Here is a 24,468-nt window from a genome sequence, read left to right as displayed (position 1 = left end):
ATGGTCTACATCAGGGGTGAGCAACTTCTGGGGATGCAGGGGCCAATTTCTACCTCCCCCACCTTAACCCACCAGGGGCTGCACCCCTCACTGATGCCAACAAAGTTGCTGTTGCCACTGTGCCATGCTGTCATTTGTGGCAGTGGCAAAAAAAACCCTGCAATTTTTCATGAAAGCAAGGTGCATAGGGAGTGTGTGGCTTCTTGATTAAAATAAATGTTGGAAAGTCTAGTGTGACTTACAGCACAGTTGCTTTATAGAGAGAGAGCGTGGCAACACAGCATTTAGTATTGGAGGCAATAAACACAGACTAGAGCCAGTTTAAAAGAAATTCAAATCAACTTTATTAATGCTTTTATACACACCAGAGAAGGCTATCTAACACTTTTTAACTACAAGCACCCCCTAAACCTGGGTGCATAAGTGTAAGTGAGCGAAGGCATGAGATTTGGTTAGTGTTTCTTCTCTGCAGAGGCTGCATGGCACTGTAGTGGAAATGCCCAAGATCATTGTATATTGAGAAGTCAGTGGTGCACCAGTTCTCTTGCCCACGTCTAGAGTGCCTTTGTGCCCGTTTGTTGAGCTGATGGAGATGGGGGTGGGGGTAGCTGTGTTAGTTCCCAGAAAATCACTTGTTGATGCTCTGTTCAACAGAATGTAGATACACTTCTGGAAGAGTCTCACGGTTAGGTACTTGTTGCTTAGAATGGCTGAGAAGAATGTTATCTTCTGGGCTGGCAGCCTGCCCATTAGTAGGGCCTGTGTCATCCCCTCCCTACCCCCCCAGAATGTATGAAGTCATGGGACCATGTCCAGAATGGGAAGGATCAAGGGGACAGTATATGATTCCCTCCCCTTCATGGATCACTGCCTTGTTGTGGCGAAGGGGCTTGTGTAACTCAATGAAGCCATAAACTATGCCGTGCAGGGCCACCCAAGATGGACAGGTCATGGTGGAGAGTTCTGACAAAATGTGGTCCACTGGAAAAGGAAATGGCAACCCACTCCAGTATTCTTGCTAAGAAAACCCCATGGAACATATCACAAGGCTAAAAGATATGATGCCAGAAGATGAGCCCTTCAGGTCAGAAGGTGTCCAATATACTACTGGGGAAGAGCAGAGGGAATTTCCAAGTAGCACCAGAAAGAGTGAAGCGGCTGGGCCAAAGCCGAAAGGACACTCAGCTGTGGATGTGTCTGGTGGTGAAAAGAAAGTCCAATGCTGTAAAGAACAATATTGCTTAGGAACCTGGAATGTCAGATCAATGAATCAAGGTAAGCTGGAGGTGGTCAAACATGAGATGGCAAGACTGAACATCAACATCTTGGGAATCAGCAAACTAAAATGGACAAGCATGGGCGAATTTAATTCAGATGACCATTATATCTACTACTGTGGGCAAGAATCCCTTAGAAGAAATAGAGTAGCACTCATAGTCAAGAAAAGGGTGGGAAAAGCAGTACTGGGGTACAATCTCAAAAACGATAGAATGATCTCAGTATGAATCCAAGGCAAACCATTCAACATCACAGTAATTCAAGTCTATGCCCCAACCACTGAAGCCAAAGAAGCTGAGGTTGATCGGTTCTATGAAGACCTACAACACCTTCTAGAACTAACTCCAAAAAAAGACGTCCTCTTCATCATAGGGGATTGGAATGCTAAAGTAGGAAGTCAAGAAATCACCGGGATAAGAGGCAAGCATGGCCTTGGTGTACAAAATGAAGCAGGACAAAGGCTAATAGAGTTTTGCCAAGAGAACACGCTGATCATAACAAACACCCTTTTCCAACCGCACAAGAGGCAACTCTACACATGGACATCACCAGATGGTCAATATCGAAATCAGATTGATTATGTCCTTTGCAGCCAAAGATGGAGAAGCTCTATACAGTCAGTCAAAACAAGACCTGGAGCTGACTGTGGCTCAGATCATGAGCTGCTTCTTGCAAACTTTTGACTTAAGTTGAAGAACGTAGGGAAAACCACTAAACCATTCAGGTATGACCTCAATCATATCCCTTATGAATATACAGTGGAGGTGAGGAATAGATTTCAGGGATTAGTCCTGATAGACAGAGTGCCTGAGGAACTATGGACGGAGGTCCGTAACATTGTTCAGGAGGCAGCAACAAAATCCATCCCAAAGAAAAAGAAATGCAAGAAAGCCAAGTGGCTGTCTGATGAGGCTTTACAAGTAGCTGAGGAAAGAAGGGAAGCGAAAAGCAAGGGAGAAAGGGGAAGATATATCCAACTGAATGCAGAGTTCCAGAGAATAGCGAGGAGAGACAAGAAGGCCTTCTGAAATGAACAATGCAAAGAAATCAAGGAAAACAATAGAATGGGAAAGACTAGAGATCTTTTCAAGAAAATCAGAGATCTCAAGGGAACGTTTTGTGCAAAGACAGGCATGATAAAGGACAAAGAAGGCAGGGACCAAACAGAAGCAGATGAGTTAAGAAGAGGTGGAAAGAATACACAGAAGAACTATACAGGAAAGATCTGAATGTCCCTGATAGCCATGATAGTGCGGTCACTGAACTTGAGCCAGACATCCTCGAGAGTGAAGTCAAGTGGGCCTTAGGAAGCATTAGTAACAACAAAGCTAGCGGAGATGACAGTATTCCAGCTGAGCTATTTAAAATCCTAAAAGATGATGCTGTTAAAGTGTTGCACTCAATATGCCAACAGATTTGGAACACTCAACAGTGGCCACAAGACTGGAAAAGGTCAGTTTACATTCCAATTCCAAAGAAGGGCAATGCCAAAGCGTGTTCAAACTACCGTACAATTGCGCTCATTTCATATGGCATTTCACATGCTCAAAATCCTACAAGCTAGGCTTCGGCAGCATGTGAACCGAGAACTACCGGAAGTACAAGCTGGGTTTCGAAGAGGCAGAGGAACTAGAGATCAAATCCCCAACATTCGCTGGATCATGGAGAAAGCAAGAGAATTCCAGAAAAACGTCTATTTCTGCTTCATTGACTATGCTAAAGCCTTTGATCGTGTTGATCACAACAAACTGTGGCAAATTCTTAAAAAGATGGGAGTACTAGACCACCTTACCTGTCTCCTGAGAAACCTGTACGAGGGTCAAGAAGCAACAGTAGGAACCGGACATGGAACAACCGATTGGTTCAAAATTGGGAAAGGAGTAAGGCAAGGCTGTATATTGTCGCCCTGCTTATTTAATTTATATGCAGAGTACATAATGAGAAACGCCGGGTTGGATGAATCACAGGTCGGAATTAAGATTGCTGGGAGAATTATCAACAACCTCCGATATGCAGACGATACCACCCTAATGGCAGAAAGTGAAGAGGATCTAAAGAACCTCTTGTTGAGGGTGAAAGAGGAAAGTGCAAAAGCTGGTTTGAAATTCAACATTAAAAAAACGAAGATCATGGCATCTGGCCCCATCACTTCCTGGCATATAGAAGGGGAAGAAATGGAAGCAGTGACAGATTTTATTTTCTTGGGCTCCAAGATCACGGCAGACGGTGACTGTAGCCATGAAATTAAAAGATGCTTGCTCCTTGGGAGGAAAGCTATGGCAACCCTAGACAGCACAGTAAGAAGCAGACATTACGTTGCCGACAAAGATTTGTATAATCAAAGCTATGGTTTTCCCAGTAGCAACGTATGGCTGTGAGAGCTGGACTATAAGGAAGGCCGAGCACCGAAGAATTGATGCCTTTGAACTGTGGTGCTGGAGAAGACTCTTATGGGTCCCCTGGACTGCAAGGAGGTCAAATCCGTCCATCCTAAAGGAAATCAACCCTGAGTGCTCATTGGAAGGACAGATACTGAAGCTGAAGCTGAAATATTTTGGCCACCTAATGCAAAGAGAAAACTCCCTGGAAAAGACCCTGATGCTGGGAAAGATCAAAGGCAAAAGGAGAAGGGGATGGCAGAGGATGAGATGGCTAGATAGCATCACCAACGCAATGAATATGCATTTGAGCACACTCCGGGAGAGAGCGGAGGACAGGAAAGCCTGGCGTGCTATGGTCCATGGGGTCATGAAGAGTTGGACACGACTTAATGACTGAACAACAAAATAGGATTCCCTGGGACCCCCCTCCCCCTCCAATTCAGAGTTCCAACACAGACTACTTGTGAAAGTGTTGTGTACCAACCAGGGGGCCATCTACATGGCACCGCTTTTAACCTTCACTCCGTCATAAGCGTGCAGCATTTGCAGCTCCGAATTAGCTTCTGGTGCAGTACATGCATGATGTGGACTTCTCCAACAGGAAAATCCACTGTGCCCTGACACATAGCCATTGAAGCGAAGTAAACTGTGGCAGTCATGCTGCTCTTTTTTTAAAAAAAAATCTTTAAATGCGCAGCTGCAGAGGCATGTGAGGGTGTGGGTGCGACACTTTGGGTTTTAGTGGCTGTTTTGTACTTTAGGGGTTCTTCTGTGTCTGTCCATTCCTCATTAGATAAAATCTGGGTGGCCTGCTCCTTCGTTAGCACGCCAACTGTTTGCCAGTTCTCCAGCCTGAGATTCTCGCGATGGTTTGCACATGCCAAGGCATGTGACCATGAGAGGTACGTGCCTACCCATCTTTCCATAATGGCTCCTGGAGCAAAGTTGGCCCTGGCCCTTCTGCTTCCCTGACCCCTGGCCCTTGGCCACTGACTCCAAAGCAGCTGTTACGAAGATACAAAGCTGAAAAGGTGTGGTTGAGGAAATGAACAGGCTTTTCTGTGCCTCTGTAACTGTGCAGCCACGAAGGAACGGGGAGGAGCGAAGGGGCATCACGGAGTGACACAAGCACTAGACATGCCTAGCACACACCCACTACAAAATGCGAAGTCAGTTCGGGGAAGGGACAGTCAGCTCGTAACCACAGGAAACCATTAGCAAATCAAAAACATTGCAGCAAAACGCCTCTTTGGAAATCCGCATTTTCTGGGTGAAAACCACAGTTTCGCTGCAAAGTAGCGACTGCGTTGCATGTCCCGAAGGACCTCGAATTGCAGCAGACCCGGAGTAAATGGCTCATGTAGATGGGGCCCCTGCCGTTTCTTGGGGTACACTCGCTGCTGGAAGGGACTCCCAGTAGCTAGAGGGGAGTAAGCAGATTAATCTTGCCTTGTCATTTCTTGCTTTTTTCACTTATTTTAGCTAAATAAACTTCTTTGCTTCACCCATTGGTGTGTTCATTGCCTCTGAATATCCAAAACAATTGGCAAAACAGATGCTTCCTTCTTGTAGATAGGGATGTCAGAGAATTCTGCCATGGATCTCGGTGAGGCTGAGTGCCAGTGCATTTGGCCCCCCGAAATCCGTGGTGGAATGAAGCCTCTGCGCCCACCCGAAAGGCGCGCGAAACAGAGCACCTACCTGCTGCCTTTCGCGCTGCTTTGCGAATGGCGGCCGCATCTGCCCAATTAAATGCAAAATTCCAGAGGTTAGCCAGAAGAGATAAGGAATTATTTTTAAACAAGCAATGCGCGGAAGCGGAAGAAGATAATAGAATAGGAAGGACAAGAGACCTCTTCCAGAAAATTAGAAACATTGGAGGTAAATTCCAGGCAAAAATGGGTATGATCAAAAACAAAGATGGCAAGGACCTAACAGAAACAGAAGAGAGCAAGAAAAGGTGGCAAGAATATACGGAAGATCTGTATAGGAAGGATAATAATATCGGGGATAGATTTGACGGTGTGGTCAGTGAGCTAGAGCCAGACATCCTGAAGAGTGAGGTGGAATGGGCCTTAAGAAGCATTGCTAATAACAAGGCAGCAGGAGACGACGGTATCCCAGCTGAACTGTTTAAACTCTTGCAAGATGATGCTGTCAAGGTGATGCATGCCATATGCCAGCAAATTTGGAAAACACAAGAATGGCCAACAGATTGGAAAAGATCAACTTATATCCCCATACCAAAAAAGGGAAGCACCAAAGAATGTTCCAACTATCGAACAGTGGCACTTATTTCACATGCCAGTAAGGTAATGCTCAAGATCTTGCAAGGTAGACTCCAGCAATTCATGGAACGAGAATTGCCAGCTGTACAAGCTGGGTTTAGAAAAGGCAGAGGAACTAGAGACCAAATTGCCAATATCCACTGGATAATGGAGAAAGCCAGGGAGTTTCAGAAAAACATCTATTTCTGTTTTATGGACTATTCTAAAGCCTTGGACTGTGAGGATCATCACAAACTGTGGCAAGTTTTTGGTGGGATGGGGATACCAAGCCATCTTGTCTGCCTCCTGAGGAATCTGCATAACGACCAAGTAGCAACGCTAAGAACAGACCACGGAACAACGGACTGGTTTAAGATTGGGAAAGGAGTACGGCAAGGTTGTATACTCTCACCCTACCTATTCAACCTGTACGCAGAACACATCATGCGACGTGCTGAGCTTGATGAAGCCAAGGCTGGAGTTAAAATCGCTGGAAGAAACATTAACTATCTCACATATGCAGATGATACCACTTTGATGGCTGAAAGCGAGGAGGAGCTGAGGAACGTCATGATGAAGGTGAAAGAAGAAAGTGCAAAAGCTGGGTTCTGGCTGCGGACGGGCTGCTGCGGATGCTGCTGCCCACTACGCTATTTGCGTTCCCCCCCTTTTTTTTGCCGTAATAGCCTACGTAAATATTTACGTAGGATAAAACGGCAAAAAATAGGGAACGCAAATGGCGGCCGTCGTAGCCGCCGCCATTTGCGTATGCGTTGTTGTTGTTGTTGTTTTTGCTTGCCGTGATAGGCTACGTAAATACTTACGTAGCCTATCACGGCCTCCGCAGGGACGCAAAAGGTGTCCCTGTATTAGCCATGATAGGCTACGTAAGTATTTACGTAGCCTATCACAGCTATGATCAGGAAGTGAATGGCGGCCGCAGGGCGGCCGCCATTCGCAAGTCAGTGCGGACGGCAGCAGGTAAGTGCTCCGTTTTGTGTGGCTTTCGTGGGTTGGGGGCTCCGTTCCGCACACATTTCGTGGGTTGGGGGGCGGGGGCTTCATTCCACCACGGATTTCGGGGGGCTGAATGCACTTGGCCTCACTGAGATCCATGGCGGAATTCTCCGCCATCCCTAGGTGTGCTGCTGACATGCTACCTTTTCACAGGGCTGGGCTGACTGACATGGGGCAGGAAGAGTATGTCAGGGCACACCTGAAACACTTATGCAGGCAAGTGATTTACTCACAGCTGTCATCACACTTCTTCCTTATGCTGGAGCCAGACAATGGCTTTCAAGAGAGCTGGAAGCAATTTGAGAGATGCACTATTTCCCATATTTATTTTGTCTCTCTGAAGCCTCTGGCCAAACAGGGACCGAAGATTTTTGACACGGTTCAAAAACCTAGGCAACCTATTTACCCAAGGTGAAAGCAGGATGAGAGTGTATGCACACCATCAGCAAGGACACCTCTTCCTAAATGCCTTTGATTCTGAAGAAATGCCTGTAATAATGAAATTACATAGTGCCCTGTTAACGTTCCCCATGTTGGGAAGGGGAGGATGAGAATTAGTGGCTTAGGACAGCCTTCCCCAACCTGGTGCCCTCCAGATGTTTTGGACTACAATTCCCAGCATTCCTAGCCATTGACCATTCTGGCTGGGGCTGATGGAAGTTGATATCTGACACAGCTTGAAAGTACCAGGTAGGAGAAGGCAGCCTACAGGATTTCCCCCTTCTAATAATTCATTTTTTTTCCAATTTGGAATCCTCAGCCACACACACACATACCACATCCTAACCACGTAGTTGTGTGCTGGAATTCCTGTTTTAAGAATAGCAAAACAAAAACAAAAAGAGCACTTGCACACTAAGCAATGAAGTTTAACTCAATCTTCTTAGGAGCAACATTATAATTTATAATGACTGGTAAGTTGCCCACCAAGTGGTGGCAATGTATATTGGAAAAATACAGCCTAGGGGTGAGTGAGTCCTTGACTAAAGAATAGAACATGTAAGTAATTTTCTCCTGTTTAGCTAGAATCAGTCTCTTCCTGGTCCCCCAAGGTTTTTCATGCCACTCTGAGAAGCCCTCACTGAACCCAGGAGACTAGCCTTACCCAACCGGGTGCCCTCCATGTATTTTGGACTTCAATGCCCATCATCCCCAGCCACATGGCCAATGGCCAGGAGTGTTGGGAATTGTAATCCAAAACATCTGGAGGACACCAGTTGGGGAAGGCTGCAGTGGACTGTCATAACTATTGACTAGTGACTAATATTCCCTTCCTGGGCAAGGTGCTTGAGTGACTTCAGGCACTTTTGGATGTGACTAATTATCCGAATCCATTTCAGTCCTGTTTCAGATTGGTTTTTGGCACAGGAATTGCCTTTGATGTCCTGATGGATGTCCTATTCTGGGAGAAGGGCGAGAGACTGCAACCCTATCCATTCATCTGGATCTTTCAGCAGCCATAGATGGATACCATTGACCATGGTATCCGTGATATCCTTCTAGATAAGCTCTCTGGGTTGGGAACTGGGGACACTGCACTTTGGCAGTTTCATTCCTACCTGGAGGGCCAATTCCAGTAGATGCTTAGTCCACATACCACATCCTAACCACCTAGTTGTGTGCTGGAATTCCTGTTTTAAGAAGTGGCTATTCATGGGACTATTGCTTAGTCCCATGGCACTTATGCTGTGGGGGTCCCACAGGATTCCATTTTGTTCCTTGCTTCGTGAAGCCACAGAGTGAGGCCATCTGGAGATTTGGAGTGAGATGTCACCGATATGCTGTTGACACCCAACCGTACTCCTATACATATGAGGCAGTGGTTCAGTTAAAACAGTGTCTGGCATCAGTAATGGACATGATGGAGGTACCATTGGCGAGTGGATTGTCTGCCCCGGGAGGCGATGTTCACCCTGTTCTGCTCACCCCTGAAAGGGCTGCCCTCCCCCTAATGCAGGGGTAAGCAGAAGCTAGAACAGCATCTACTGGTAGATCTCTGGGCGATTTGCAACAGATTGGCAAGGATTTGTACCTCCCAATTGTTTAACACTAGCAAAAACAAAATGAACTCCACCACCCATTAATTTTGTTGTTGTTGTTATTCTAGGAGTCACCTTTCAGCTAAGACAGGGATCCAAAAGCAATTAAAACTTTGCCAGCTGATGCTATTGACGTGGCCCTAGGTGTCCCTTACCATAGCACAATGTCATTTATGTTAACGTTTGTGTCAAGTTGGATTGTGTCCTTTTAGAAATAGATTCTTGGGGTCTAAAACAAGCTATGCTGAGGTAGCATTTCATTGATTTTGTTTGTCTTTGATGGCCAGGCCTCCCTGCTCACACAGGCCAAACTCTTTTGTGAGACTAAACAAGCAACGTCTCTCTCAGAAAGCTGTTGGCAGTACAGGATTCATCCATCTCCTAGAATGATTCATCTCAAACACGAGGGAGGCTGTACAGCCCGCATGTTACTGCTCCAAGTAGGCTGGGTTACATCAATCTAGGAATAGGGAATCAGTTGTATAGAACCTTGTATGAGACTCCAGTCCATTGTGGGATGCCACGTTAGCTTTCAGCAGGATAAGGGCAAAGCACATTTCAAGTGCCTGCTGTTGGATATATTCAACCATGGAGAAGTTACCAACCAACTTCCCCGCCCACCCCCCAGTCCCCGTGTATTTACTAAAAATGAAAGATTACTGTTTATACTTTATAACTAGAAATTGAGGAAGTGAAGGAATAACCAATCAATCAATCATTTGTGGTTTGCAACAGATGGGGAACAACCCCCCTGCATTGTATCCCTAATGGGCTAACAGCCAAAACAGGCACCCATATGTGGAACGCTCCTGCAGCTGTTTGGCTTAAGCTTTAGGCCCCAAGGGGATATGGCCCCTATAAAGCCAGACTGCTCACTTGAGGGAATATTAAAGGCAAAACTGAAGTACTTTGGCCACATGAGAAGACAGGATACCCTGGAGAAGATGCTGATGCTAGGGAAAGTGGAAGGCAAAGAGGAGGAGGCGACCAAGGGCAAGATGGATGGATGATATTCTGGAGGTGACGGACTCGACTTTGGGGGAGCTGGGGGTGGCAACGGCCGACAGGAAGCTCTGGCGTGGGCTGGTCCATGAAGTCACGAAGAGTCAGAAGTGACTGACCGAATAAACAGAGTCCTTATTGACACTTATGGTAATAAAAGGTGACTTGGTTTATTTACTCTGATTTCTAATGTGAGGGTTGCAGGACTGGAGATGCCTGCAAAGAACAACAGTGCTCTCTTCCTCCATACAAAATCATGACCAAGGTGGGTCACCGTTAGCTCTCAACTTGATACAAAGCTGGAATGTCTGTATGACCCCAGACCAGCGTTCCCTAACATGGTGCCCTCTCCAACAGCCGCTACCTATTCTCCATTATTCAAGACCGTAGTACACAAAACAGGCTTATGTGACAGGTAGGCAGGTTTGGATTGAACATCAGGAAAAAATTGCTAACTGTCAGAGCAGTCAAACAATGAAATCATGTGCCTAGGGATAAAGCAGCCTAACACTTCCCCTGCAGCTGCACATTGTATCAGGTCAATCTGACCATTAGGCAGAATAAGGCAGCTACCTCAAACAGTGGATGGGTGGTGGTAGAAGGCAGGTGGAGTCTGAGTGAACAGCTGCAAGGTGTTGGAGAACAGAGAGGTAGAGGTGTGAGTGAGAGTGAGAGAGAGTAGGCCTGCCCTGTACCGCTAAGCTACTGTGCTGCCCTTAGGTGTGAAAATGCTGTCCCACTGCCAGCGTTAAGATTCAACTGCCAGTCCAATTCACTTTTCTACATGGAACTGGTATGGGGCGCCATCTTGTCCTTTGCTTCAGGCAACAAAATGTCTTGGGCAAGCCCCAATTAGTATTTTTAGACAAGCTGCCCTACATGAATGCTTCTCTGACATTACTCATCTCCCCACGTAACCCCTCCCAAACATCTGAGGGACCCCAGAGATTCTGAGGAACAGATCAAAAGTCATGTGTTACAGAGGCTGAAGTACAAACACACAGATGTCTGAGGTGAAAGTTATTGGTTAACAAACCATCCATTTAAAAGACAGGAGAGAAAACACAAGTTTAAAGTAAAACATGAGAAGCTCATGCACTTTTTTTATTCACAAATTTCTCCAATACTGCAAAACCTCCCATCAAGTTGTGTAAACATACAATTACATAAGAATCAGAAATATAAACAGTAGTAGACAATCTCCTTTAGGAATAACTTCAAGGAATAACTTCTCCATCATGAATAGGCCTTGCACCCTTGATTATTTTTCTTACAAGCCTGATCATTTTAAAGTAAAACTGTTAATCTTTTTTTGCCCAGCTTTTTGCCAAGTTTGATGAAACAAAAAGGATGGCTTTTTATTCTTGAAACATGCAATGTAAAATTCATTTAACAGTGTAACCATATCGTTATTAAAGCATTAATTTCCAATTATTTAAAAACCCCCGAGACACATTAGTCATTACAGGCCATTTTGTGGAATTCTTTGTAGGCAATTCTCAAAAAAAGGCTACCACCAAAAACCTGAGCAAACAGTTAAAAACAAAGAACAGTTAAATTCAAACTGAGTACTTATGCACGGCAGACCAGCTCTTGTAAGATATTCAGGCTGCCAAAAATATATATATCTCAGAATGGAACTAAAGAATACACATGGCAGTTGTGAAGACTCTGATGAACTTGTTAATTCCAGAAGACTTCAGCTTCTGGAATGGAACACACACCTGGTGTTTCACTCACTAAAGGCTTTAAAGTGCAGAACCTGGTCACAGCTGTCCAAGCGAGCTTTCACCATCAGGTTGCTATTGTTACTTGTAGTGGATACGCTTAACTGGCCTCTTTGCTTTGCATTAATTCTTGGTTTAATTACTAGCACATTCATCACTTTTTGCTGGATTACTGGACAGAGAGGTTCTTTGGTTAATATCCAAGGCACACTTGATTCATGGCAAGTTGTATTCTGCAAAAGGAAAACAGTTGTTAACATGAGAGCTCTCACTGCATTGATGTGTTTATTGATTTATTTTTATTTTGACAGGTTCAATGCAGAGAAAATAAAAGCAAGTTTCATAGAGCAGTCATTGTACTTTTAGATCTTTACACTGCTGCTGGTTTCTACTTTGGTTTTGTAGTTTTACTACTACTGTAGTTTAAACTTTTAAAAGTTTTATATTATGTTTTATTGTGTTGTTGTATTTTATGGTTTTAATTGCTGCGAACTGCCCAGAGAGCTTTAGCTATTAGGCAGTACAGAAATGTAATAAATAAATGAGCAAACAATAAAATTCTGCTGAAGACAATTATACACACACACACACGTTTCTTTACAAGAGATACTAAGAGCTAACTAGTAGGTCAGATACTGGTGACTTTCCAGTTCTTAAAAACAAACTAGGCTATTTGTGCATAATTTACCTTTCAATGGGATATCCGGCTTCACAGACATTGACCAAGGCATACAGTTGTCTCAGAGCATATTCATACTGAAAAACAGAGGCAAGCAGGAGAAACTACACCTTTTCCCACTCCATCTGTATGCATGATTTTCACTGATGCTCTTTCCACTGGAATTTACTGTTGGCATGGTTAATTTAGGAAGTGACCACAATGTAAAGAAGTCCCAATTTCCTACACCGAAATGGATACACACTGAAGTGGATACACACTGTACCCCAAAATGCTCTACAATGGATGACTTCAGTCTGTCCCCCCTGCCCCATTACACAATGTGCCTCAAGCAGAGGGCGTGGAGTACAAAAACACTTCCTGCTGAGGGAGATGGAATATGTTTCACCTATCAAAGGGCTGGGCAACTTGTTATCTTCTAGATGTGGTGGGACTGCAACTCCCATCATCCCTTACTACTGGCTATGCTGGCTAGGGCTGACGGAAGTTGCAATCACAAACTATCTGGAGGACCACAAGTTGCCTGACCTAGCCCAAGATGGCTTAAGCAACCAAGCCATAATCTATCTTAGAAGAGACAGTAGAATATACCTCCCTCCCCAAACCATCACCAGTCTTCTGCTTTCTAAAAGCAGGGCATCTGGATGCAAGTCCCTTCCGATGCCAGATGCATCCGTCAGACCACGAGGTTACCTCTCATGTTACATTTTGTTCAAGCGTAAATACACATGTGCAAAATAGGCGTGCCAAATCAGCCAAAGAGGACTGAAACATGTTTAAACCGGCTGCTTCCCCTGCCAACACAGAGGGAAGTAACCAGGGAGGGATGAGGATCCTAGTTCTGTGTATTTTGGGCAGGACCGGGACATTGGAGAGTCTAATGAGGCACAGGCACTGGTCCCACACAAAATACACAGCCTTTCATTTCAAGCTGAAAAAAGGGAGAGAAAGAGAGACTGACTTACCAAAGGAGAGTGCCAGTTGAAGCAATGACTTTTGAAGTGATCCACTGCTGACTCATAGCAGTCATAATTCCTGAGTTTTGACCTGCCTGACAAGATTGGCTTGGCAAGTTCTTCAGAGTGTGTTATGGAGAACATAATCTTGTGCATTGAGTCTCTGATTAGCTCTTTAGCCTGTACAGGAAAGGGCAGGATTAACGTGAGTTGTTACGAAGATTGTCACTATATTCCAAGAACCACTATCACCTCAAAATGCCCGGGGGGGGGGGGGAGAAGAGGGGAGGTGCCCTGTAATGCTCCTGGCAGACTATGGCCCATGGGTGTATATGTACCAGGGTGCAAAAATGACACCCCCCAAAGTTATTCACTCCAACTAACATTTTGTTCATCAGCCGACAAGAAAATATTTCAGAATCCAAATGTATTCAATTTTGGGGGGAAAAAAACAAAATGTCCTTGGGGAAAAAAGGGAGTGGAGGCAAATGTTTTTTTCCTGGATTTTTCCGGTTTTTTTCTGGTCCTTCACAAATCTAACTTAGAGCAGCCCATTGATCACAGTCATAATCAACTCTGGATCCAACCTACTCTCTTTGAAAAAGAAATCCCAATATTGCGTGGCCAGCCTCAACACGTGGCTGAAGCATCTGCACCTTATGCATTTTCTTTGCCTCATTGGCACTTCCTCTCTTTCTATAACACCGTCCCCGCCCTTTGCCCAAATGTTCAGCTATCTCAAGTTTCCATCTCCAGTTCAAAAATATAAAGCTCTCATTCTGCTCAAACCAGAAGTTCGATTGCCACAACAAGCGTGCATTTTTGCCTTAAAAAAAGAAAAAAGGTCATGTGCGATCTTTGTCACAGCATTTGGAGCTCAAAAAGTATTGAAAAGTCTGGACCAGGGGTTGCCAACCTTTTCCAGCTGGTGGGAACCCAGAATTGTAAGGGAGTATCGTGGGTGCTCTCACAAAATGGCTGCCAGGTAGAATTGCCCAGTCATAAAATGGCCAATCACAAAACACTCATTTCCCAGTGGGCAAACTGGTGAGACTAAAGAAAAAGTAACTGGCCCAAAAACTTAAGTACAAAGCAGAGGATCTGAACTCTCAAACACAAAGCTACTCTTGAACTTAAAATGGCAGTACTTTGGTTTGCAGCATACCAGCTTCACAGTTACTCGAACAAACAAACCTTAAGCACTAAAATAAAAGTCAGGAGCCTGGCAGGCGCCAAGAGAGGTGTCTCCAGTCATATTGGTGCCCAAAGAACACAGCACATTAGGGACCCCAAGTCTGGACCATAACATCCTTATACAAGACCAAAAGCCTCTTGTGCCTGCCATGTGGGGCACAGCAGTGTTGAGCACCATGCTATGCACAGGGCAATTGATGGTGGTTCACCTACCCGTCACACATCCCCAGGATGGGCAGTGTGGTGAGCTTTAAACACAGCACCCACCCATGTGATCTGGGGTGGGAGGAGTCATCCAGCCTCTACCCAGTAAACACTCCAAAATATAATGGAATTTTGTAAAGTCTCAGAATTTGACATCACAATTTGAAAAAAGAATAATGTTGACTTGTCAGCAATTTTTTAAAACCTTTTTGATGTTTCTCAGCCTCATTTGCCTGGCCACCCAAATGACCAACTCTCAAATTGTATCAGTGTCCACTGCATGTTAACTACGAAATATTGACCTGTTTTGCACATATCACTAACCCATGGTTTGTTGCCCAACTCAGGTTTGTCTGGCAGACGATTGCGCAAACTGCAGCTTTTCTCAATCCCTGGGTTGTTTCCCTTCTCTTTCACCCACTCCCAAATGGCTTTGTGGTGGCGCAGTACTAGCACGAAGAGCAGCTGGTTTTTGCTTTAACATTCTTGGCTGCTGCCTGCGTAGCCTGGCAAAACAAACCATGAACAACCCATGGTTCTGGTTTCACACATAATGAAAATTCATAGTTTCACTAATGCTGAGTTCACAACCCAACAACAAACTGTGGGTTCTCTTTCTGGATTGTTCGTACTTAGCAAGCCATGGTTTATTAGGACAGCTGAGTTCGTACTTCACAACAGCACAGAATTCAACAATCCGTACCACAGGTCAACGTTATGTGTGAATCCAGACACTGTGTACTATAGCATGTAGATGATCAAAATGCCATCACTATGAAATACTGAAGTAGAAGTTGTCAAGTGTTCACCACCAAAATGTGAGATTTTAAAGAAGCTATTTTATTCCAACCCTTGTATGTCCAGACAGCAGCAGCCACACCGCAGATCTCTGCTGCATACAAGGTTTGAGAGCATGTACTGTCTGGTCCAACAGGGATGACCTCCACTGAAGAAAGTGGAATGTGGATTAGTATAATTTACATCAGTGAAGTTAGCTCCCACCGAAGTTCACATTACACAATCATTCCTATGCATCTTATCACATTCTTACCTCTAGGTGCCTGTTCATCTCTTCTACGATTGACTTAGCCTCATGGACGTCATTGGTGGCCATCAATTTGCGCTTCATGATTGCAAGGGGCACATCAGGACTGGGAGTGAGGTCATAGTGACTTACTGGAGGCAATGAAATGGGGGTACTGGCGGTTTTGGCTGTGCCCTGGAACTGCACCACTTTCATATGAGCGATGGACTACAAGGGAAAGTAAGGGGTGGGGGTAGAACCACAGAGTCCAGTTCAATGGGACAGAAGCATATCCAGGAGGCAATGCTATTTTCTAAAGCCTAAGTTGCTTAAGAAGATGGTGAACTTGTCTTCTCTCCCATAGTTTTGTCCTTGTAGCAACTCTGGGAGGACCCTTTAACCTTGGGCAATTCACTTTGTATTGGACTACGGGTGAGCTTTATGCATGAAAGCAGGGATGTAAACTTTGCATCTGTATCCAGCAACAATCACTGTAATGCATACAGGGATCCTATAGGGTACTTGTGATAATCTAGGGATCCTCTACGAGGCTGTGACCCTGAGAGATAGCTGGGTAAGTCATTCAGCTTGTCCCCAACCTCCCCAAACAACCTGCTGCAGAGATTTGCAGAGAGCAGTGGGAGGAGTCTCCCTTTATAGACTCGCCTGTGTAAAGTCAGCATGTGGGGGGGGGGGATACACTTGCCTTAGAATCCACCCAGACCAGAACACAGTAGATAAAACAGTAAACATAGATTTATGTATGGGACATAATATCCAAAACATCCAGTAGCCATCTGACAAAAAATAAATGGCTCTATCCGATCAGCTAACATCACCGACTTCTCTCTAATATACGTCCTTGCCACCAGCCTTTCAGTTATCATTTCTCTCTCTCTCTCTCTCTCTCTGATCCCATTAACTCATCTGTCTCCACTCAGATCTGGCCCTGGCCCTTAATTGTTTTTTAGCGGGCCTGTTCAGACATCACCCTCAGCCATGGTGGTTGGGGAATTTCTGGTAAGTGGCTTAGTGTATTGGTGGTGGGTGGGTGGGCAGGGAGAAAGCCATGTTCCGCATAGTTACTAAGCCACCTCGGGTAACCACCCCCGCAAGAGGGTTAACAGGCCCCGGGGAGGCTTACCATGTCGTCTGGTGGGCTCCCAGTGGCTAAAACGGGCTTTGGAGAACCCCCAGGCCACAACCACAGAGTCTGCTGACTAGAGCATCCGCTGCTGTACGCAACGCTCTAGCTGCTGCAGACTCTATTGTCTCGAATGGCCATGCAACCATGGAGTGGCCACCTGGAGCTTGTTTGCACTGCGAAGGACATCGGGATGCACCCTAACCACACAGGTAAGCTCACCCGGTAACTACAGGGGGGTTAGCGGAATCATGTGGCGCCGCATGGCTTCCAGTCATCTGTCAGGCCTGTATTTAGTGGTTTTGCTACCCCCCACACCTCCGTAGTTCCCCTAACCACCGTCCTCCCATGTGCGTGTAAATAAGGCCCGCTGTCTCTCTATCGTAACTCAACTGATCCTCTGACCTCTAACCAACTGCCCCCGTCAACTCCCACTGCTGACTCTAACACTGCCCATCATTCTCTTCTGGCCACTGCTGTCAGTCATGGAGGTAAGGTGGGAAGAGAGTAATAAATAAATAGAAAGTGAATGTGGAAAGAAAAAGTGGGGGAACTTTTCTAATCTCAAGACTTAGGATGATGACTGGAAGGCTACAGTCCTAAATAAGAGCGGAAAAAGCCATGCTTCAGAAGTAGTCACAAACAAATGACGAAGTCCTCAGGTAGAGAAGGCTATGGGGCACAATTTCACAAACAATTTAAAGACTCATCATTATCATATTTGACAGTATTACTTAGTTAGCTAATGAAAGGAGAGCAACCACCACGCTGCTGGGAAGATGCACTGATTGTGGTCATCTGAAAGCCAGTTAAGCAAATGGATCAATTAGATTCCCACCAGCCAATATCATTATTAAATCAGGATGCAAAAAGTGATCCTCGCATCTCAGTTGAGCATTCTGATAAAAGAATATGTCTCCCCAAACAAAATGGGATTCAGACCTCAAACGCAAATAGCTGACACAATACGTAGAGTTGTTGTTGTTGTTCAGTCGTTCAGTCGTGTCCGACTCTTCGTGACCCCATGGACCATAGCACGCCAGGCCTTCCTGTCCTGCGCTCTCTCCCGGAGCGTGCTCAAGTTCATATTCATTGCATCCGTGATGCTATCTAGCCATCTCATCCTCTGCCCTCCCCTTCTCCTTTTGCCTTCAGTCTTTCCCAGCATCAGGGTCTTTTCCAGGGAGTTTTCTCTTCGCATTAGGTGGCCAAAATATTGGAGCTTCAGCTTCATTATCTGTCCTTCCAATGAGCAGTCAGGGTTGATTTCCTTTAGGATGGACTGATTTGACCTCCTTGCAGTCCAGGGGACTCGTAAGAGTCTTCTCCAGCACCACAGTTCGAAAGCATCAATTCTTCGGCGCTCAGCCTTCCTTATAGTCCAGTTCTCACAGCCATACATTACTACTGGGAAAACCATAGCTTTGATTAGACGGACCTTTGTCGGCAAGGTGATGTCTCTGCTTCTTACTATGCTGTCTAGGTTGGCCATAGCTTTCCTCCCAAGGAGCAAGCGTCTTTTAATTTTATGGCTACAGTCACCGTCTGCGGTGATCTTGGAGCCCAAGAAAGTAAAATCTGTCACTGCTTCCATTTCTTCCCCTTCTATATGCCAGGAAGTGATAGGGCCAGATGACATGATCTTAGTTTTTTTAATGTTGAGTTTCAAACCAGCTTTTGCACTCTCCTCTTTCACCCTCAACAAGAGGCTCTTGAGATCCTCTTCGCTTTCTGCCATTAGGGTGGTATCGTCTGCATATCGGAGGTTGTTGATAATTCTCCCGGCAATCTTAATTCCGACCTCTGATTCATCCAACCCGGCATTTCTCATGATGTACTCTGCATATAAGTTAAATAAGGAGGGTGACAATATGCAGCCTTGTCGTACTCCTTTCCCAATTTTGAACCAATCGGTTGTTCCATGTCTGGTTCTTACTGTTGCTTCTTGACCCTCGTACAGGTTTCTCAGGAGACAGGTAAGGTGGTCTGGTACTCCCATCACTTTAAGAATTTGCCACAGTTTGTTGTGATCCACACAATCAAAGGCTTTAGCGTAGTCAATGAAGCAGAAATAGACATTTTTCTGGAATTCTCTTGCTTTCTCCATGATGCAGCGAATGTTGGCGATTTGATCTCTAGTTCCTCTGCCTCTTCGAAACCCAGCTTGTACTTCTGGTAGTTCTCGGTTCGCATACTGCTGAAGCCTAGCTTGTAGGATTTTGAGCATCACCTTGCTGGCATGTGAAATGAGCGCAATTGTGCGGTAGTTTGAACACTCTTTGGCGTTGCCCTTCTTTGGAATTGGAATGTAAACTGACCTTTTCCAGTCTTGTGGCCATGCTATTCGTGTAAGTAAAAAGAGAGAGAGAGACACACACACACACACACACATATACATACACCATTAGGAATCCTATCTTTTGATGCGTAGAAAGAATTTGACCATTTGGAATGGGGCTTCATGTTTGGACTCATGAAAAACAAACAAAAGCACTTCCCAAGGGCAGTAGACCTGCGAGCTTCCAAGGCTTGTCCTCCTCCTCACATTACTTTAAAAGGTGTAGTCCAAATATGGGTCCAAAACGAAGTTGGCGTCACCACCCATTCAAGTACTCACCAAGTTGCCATACTGCATCACATGGCTGGTGTTGGTGTGTTTCTTCACTAACAGAAACTGCTTATGGAGAGTTTCTTTTCTCAGATCCTCCTACAGGCAAGAAAAGGGGGTGGGGGAAGACTTGCATGTGATTGAGCACTTGTACATAGATGGCTTAAACACATCTATCCACACACAGAAAAAAAAAACCAAGCAAAAAGAACTGGTTCCTTATTAGGAAAGCTCAGACAGCAAAGAGGATTGCTGACCAAGCATCCAGTACACTAACTGTGCCCCAGTCACTAATTGGATAGATCCAGCTATTCAGAGGAAAGGGCTAGGAAGAAATGCACTCTCCAAAGAAACATTGGCTTCTGTTCTCCAGTTCTAAAGACCCAATGTAGCTCTTAGCAGTTAACAAGAGGCTCACACCCACACTTATCCTTTGGTTAAACAACCCCAAGTGAATCCAAGAACAAGCTATGGGTTAACTTGTGGTTGTTTAACCCATGAACAACCCCAAGTGTCCCTCTTTGGATGTCATGGAAACAACCCTCGAATGCGGCATTCAAGAGTTGTTAAAGCAAACAGGAAATGTTTAGGGTGCGGTGCGCATTCCTGTGATTCATGGGTTAATTAACCCACAATTTGCTGCCAGATGCCACCATTACATTCAAAGAGGGTCAAAACAATTCTTAGAATAAAATAATGTAGTGTCAAATAACTCCGTTAATGCATAATTTATAAAGTACTGGTTCGTGGCAACTCACCACATCGGAATCCTCCATCCAATTGACGCTGTACCAGTCACCAAGGTATGTGTCCCTCTCACCATCATAGTAGCAAGCATATGAAGATTCATCAGGATTGGCAGCAGTAGTGGCATAAACTGGAAGGGAAATGGAAGAGGACTATAGATTTGCTCCTCATGGCTAGCGTGCAAGTCCGAAGGTCTGATCTACAATGTGCTTATCCAAAGGTCTGATCTACAACCCAGCTCAGTGGAAGTGCCCTCTAAAAAAAAAAAGGAACGGAGAAGCTGCGACACGCAGGAGATTGCCATGTGCACATTGGAGATCCAGTCCATTCTGGGCATGGAAAACAGTGGGTTGTATTCAATGTTAGTGCTACTTCGAACAGACCCAGCGTGGCGTAGAGTCTTGGACTGGGACTCGGGAGGACATATTAGAATGTCAGCTGTTCTCCAAGGGCACAGTCCTATTGGGATTCCCATCAGCCTCCAAACTTGGAGGCTGATGGGAAACTTGTGCAGAGTGGGAGCAGCAAGAAGGCGATTGTTGCCTCTGTGCTCCTCTTGTACTGCATTTTAGCTAGACGGGTGATTTTGCCTGCCTAGCTGAGGCTCTGTGGAGCGGGAGAGAAGGAGGCTGGGGAGGCTGGAGGATTCCTCGTAAGCTGGCCATCCCTGTCTCCTCTTCTCGCCACCCACAGAACTGCCCCCTTTCCCTCCTCTCCAAGCTTGTGTTTGTGAGCTTGTAGAGGCAACCGGGGCGGTTCTCTCTGTGCTGGCTGCAAAGGGGAGGGGGCGGGGAGCTCGGACTCCTGGGTCTGAGGTCAGAGCCCTGTCTCCAGCCTCAGATCCAGGAATCCAAAAAAATCCTGTGGCCCCCAGACACTGTCTAGGGGCCATAGGATTGCTCTCTAACTGCATTAGAATGCACATTTTGAAGGCAGGGCTCTTTTGCTAAAGCCAGTTATGGCCAGCTCCATTTTTAGCGTTATTGTTGGGTGGAGGCTTTAGTGCCTGGGCTCTGAACGGTGGGGGGTTGTGACCCCACTCCCAAGATGGCTCAAAACACAGTGGGATTGTGATCAGTGGGACCCTGGATGAGATCTGCCACCGCCAGAAGTCTATGAAGTACAGATCTGATAGAATAAATTTTATTTCTGGGTTCTGTTCACGCAACATTGTTGTCCTCCCACCTCCCCAATATATTCATTTTAAAAGCTAGTACCTTTTTCTTTTTAACTCCTCCCACCAATTGTTTAACCCCTCCCGCACAGCCCAAATAAGTATCTGCTATGAAGGGCGAAGCAACTTGGTACCCTCCAGATACTTTGGACTACAACCCCTATCAGCCCCAGCCAGCATCACCAATAATCAAGGATTAAGGGAGACGTAACCCAAAACTTCCAGAGGGCACTAGGTTGCCTACCACTGACCTTCAGACATATTTAACAAGAGGTTCAATAACACTATCGATTCTTCAAATACTGTTTTAGGTACAGTTGATGGATCCCAGATCAAAATGCAACTAATCACTTACCATTGATATCATCAGGTAGATGAGCCATCATTGATCCAGATTCACATGCTTCAATATAAAACACCATCTACAATTTACAGTAGACATTGTCAGTCATGTTTTAGACAGTGGGCCAACAAGATCTGGGTGTTCACTAGCTTCTCTGCCAAGTCTCCATCTTTCAGACCTCATTAACCAACCCTTTTTTGCACTTCGCTCACAAAGTAATAATTCCCTCTGACTTTTCATAAGTACACTGCTGCCCACCATACCCCTAGAGCAGGGGCGCTGAACCTCTTTCAGCTTGAGAGCCAAATTCATTCACAGAGAAGTTCTTGGAGGCCATATTCCAGGAGTGGGCAGGGCCAAATGCAATAGGGGACGGAACAAAGGCAAAAGGGGGCAGGGCCAAAGGAGTTGTAGGGCTTTTTTCTGTCTAAACATGCATAGGATTGCAGCCTAAACCTCTTACTGCTAGTAACTAAGCCTCATGAGAGACCATTCAAACTTTGAAAAAGGGGAAAAAGCTGCACAAAAGCTGGGATAACAAATGATCAGAAGGTGTCGGGAAGGGGCGGGGCTAGAGGAAGGTGTGGATATCTGGAGAACCCTGGAGAGCTGGATGGATATACCTTTCTTTCCTCCCCGCCCCCTACAATTCCTAAATAAGGCTGTTTCCAGATTATTTTATTGTGCAATCACTCTGCCTCATTACCGAGTAAAATTCTGTAATTCTACAAGTAGGACCTGCTACAAAAATGTTGCAGGGTAGAATACTTTTGGTTTCTTATGCTCCTGCAAACCTTGGGATTCCCTTGAGCATCCCTTAGATGTGGGCAGGGCTGTCTTGGCTACATGAGGACTAGCACCTGCAGAATTGAGATTACTATTAGTATGTTTAATTACAACCCCTTCTGGCTTCAGTAATGTATGATCCCAGGCATGTCAAAGGAAGGCTCTTTCAGCATGCAAAGGGTAATAAGTCCAATGAGAAAAAATAAAATGCTAATAGAAGGTTAACTATCACATCATCCTTCCTCATACTTAAAACTACATACATACATTCCCTTTCTATTAAGAACTAGAAATCCTACAACCGGAGGTCAAAGCCTCTCCTATGCCAGCCTTTGCCCAACCTGGTACCCTTCAGGAGGTTTTGGACTACAACTCCCAGCATGCCTGACCATTGGTCATGCTGGCTGGGGCTGATGGGAGTTGATGTGCAAAACATCTGGAGGGCCCTAGGTTGAGGAAGGCTGTTCTATGCCATTAGCTTGGCTGCTACTCTTTTTTTACACCTGGAAAACAGTAAATTTACCCTGTGGTATTTCTTGTGATGGTGCATATATCGAATGGTCTTGCTCAAGTCTTGCACTTTAAGCTGTAAAACAAGAAGATGCGCATTCAGATCCCATTGCTATCCAGCAAAGTAGTGAGAAACGCATAACAAGCATTTGTATAACACATGTTGGACAAAGTACTTCAAATAAGCTATCGCAATCCTTACAACAGCCTTGTATGACAATATCAGCCTATCATCCCCATCCATATATCACAGATTGGGGGCACAGTGGGGGAAGGCTGAATTTACTTCCTTCTTTGCCAAGAATCTCACTGCGCATCCTTGGCCAAGCCATTCTTGCTCAGCAAAACCACCCTCACAGGGTTGTTGTAACTGAAATAAATCCCATGTATTACTTATTTAATTAATGTATTTATTTGTGATACTTATATACCGCTAAATATAATAGAATCCCTAAGCAGTTCACATATACATTTTAAAATCAATTTAAAATTCAATATTAAAAACCATTCCAGTTTTAACACTACAGAGAAATACAAGGAGCAGTAGGATGGAGCAGCAAGGTTAGGTCAATTACAAGCCAGGAAAGCCTGGGTGAACAAGCGCGTTTTCAGGAGGCGTTTGAAAATTGCCCCATTTACTGTTCCCAGAACTTCATGGGGGAGGGTTTTCCAGAGGCTCAGTGCCACCACTGAGAAGGCCTGCCATTGAGGTATTTACATGGCGACATTCTGTTAATTTCGGAATGACCAGCGAGGCCTCCTCTGATGGTCATTTCTTAAAGGTCATTTCATACTCAGCTTTCTGAATCACTGACAGGCAGGGCTGGCCCAAGACATTTTGCTGCCTGAAGTGAAGAACAAGATGGCACCCTCTCCCATTCCACGTATGAAAGCCAACTGGCCTGCCAGATGAATCTGCCTTCAACACTAGATGATGGGACAGCATCCTCCACTGCACCTGAAGGCAGCAGACTAACTTAGGGGGTGCAGAGCAGGCTGCATGGCACACAAGGTGTTTTTCCTCCAACACCTTGCTGCCACTTCCCAAGATCTGTTGCCTGAGGCAATTGCCTCACTCTGCCTAATGGCAGGGCTGGCCCTGCTGACAGGGTTGTGCTTTTAGCTAAATGCATAAGCAATGCCTCTGGAGCAACTTTCTTTCTACAGTGTGTGGCATTTATATCAAACTAATACCAAACTGTGGAAAACCTACCCAAAGACACAGTGGGTTGCACGGCTGTCTGTCCACCAGAGGAATGGAAACTGCTGGCTGAGTGGATTCCCCCTCCCCACTACAGCCTCCCAAACCTGCTCCAGAGAGTGGAGGATCCTCTGGAGGAGATTTGGGGGGAGGTGCATGTAGGGGGCTGCAGGAGGAAGGGGACCAA

The 24,468-nt window shown here is 45.4% G+C and overlaps 1 protein-coding gene across 3 annotated transcripts in view; it reads right to left on the bottom strand.

The window, feature by feature from the left end:
• Positions 1-11,053: 11,053 nt before the first annotated feature.
• Positions 11,054-24,468, bottom strand: part of LGMN (legumain) — a 39,820-nt gene continuing 26,405 nt past the window's right edge. For all 3 annotated transcript variants that reach the window (XM_084840459.1, XM_084840450.1, XM_084840469.1), the window contains 8 exons: positions 23,094-23,156; positions 21,797-21,863; positions 20,279-20,397; positions 19,530-19,619; positions 15,796-15,996; positions 13,356-13,526; positions 12,400-12,467; positions 11,054-11,944 (listed from right to left, as the gene is read on the bottom strand). In XM_084840459.1, coding sequence (XP_084696585.1) covers positions 11,905-11,944; positions 12,400-12,467; positions 13,356-13,526; positions 15,796-15,996; positions 19,530-19,619; positions 20,279-20,397; positions 21,797-21,863; positions 23,094-23,156 — 819 coding nt within the window. In that variant the 3' untranslated portion in view covers positions 11,054-11,904. The remainder of the gene's footprint in view (positions 11,945-12,399; positions 12,468-13,355; positions 13,527-15,795; positions 15,997-19,529; positions 19,620-20,278; positions 20,398-21,796; positions 21,864-23,093; positions 23,157-24,468) is intronic.

The sequence above is a fragment of the Heloderma suspectum genome, chromosome 1 (genome assembly GCF_057233095.1).
Source record: "Heloderma suspectum isolate Gila_16-S chromosome 1, 16-S_ref, whole genome shotgun sequence".
In the NCBI taxonomy this organism is placed as follows: Eukaryota; Metazoa; Chordata; class Lepidosauria; order Squamata; family Helodermatidae; genus Heloderma; species Heloderma suspectum.
The sequence above is the reverse complement of the archived record's forward strand: the minus strand, read 5'-3'. Positions and strand labels throughout refer to the sequence as shown.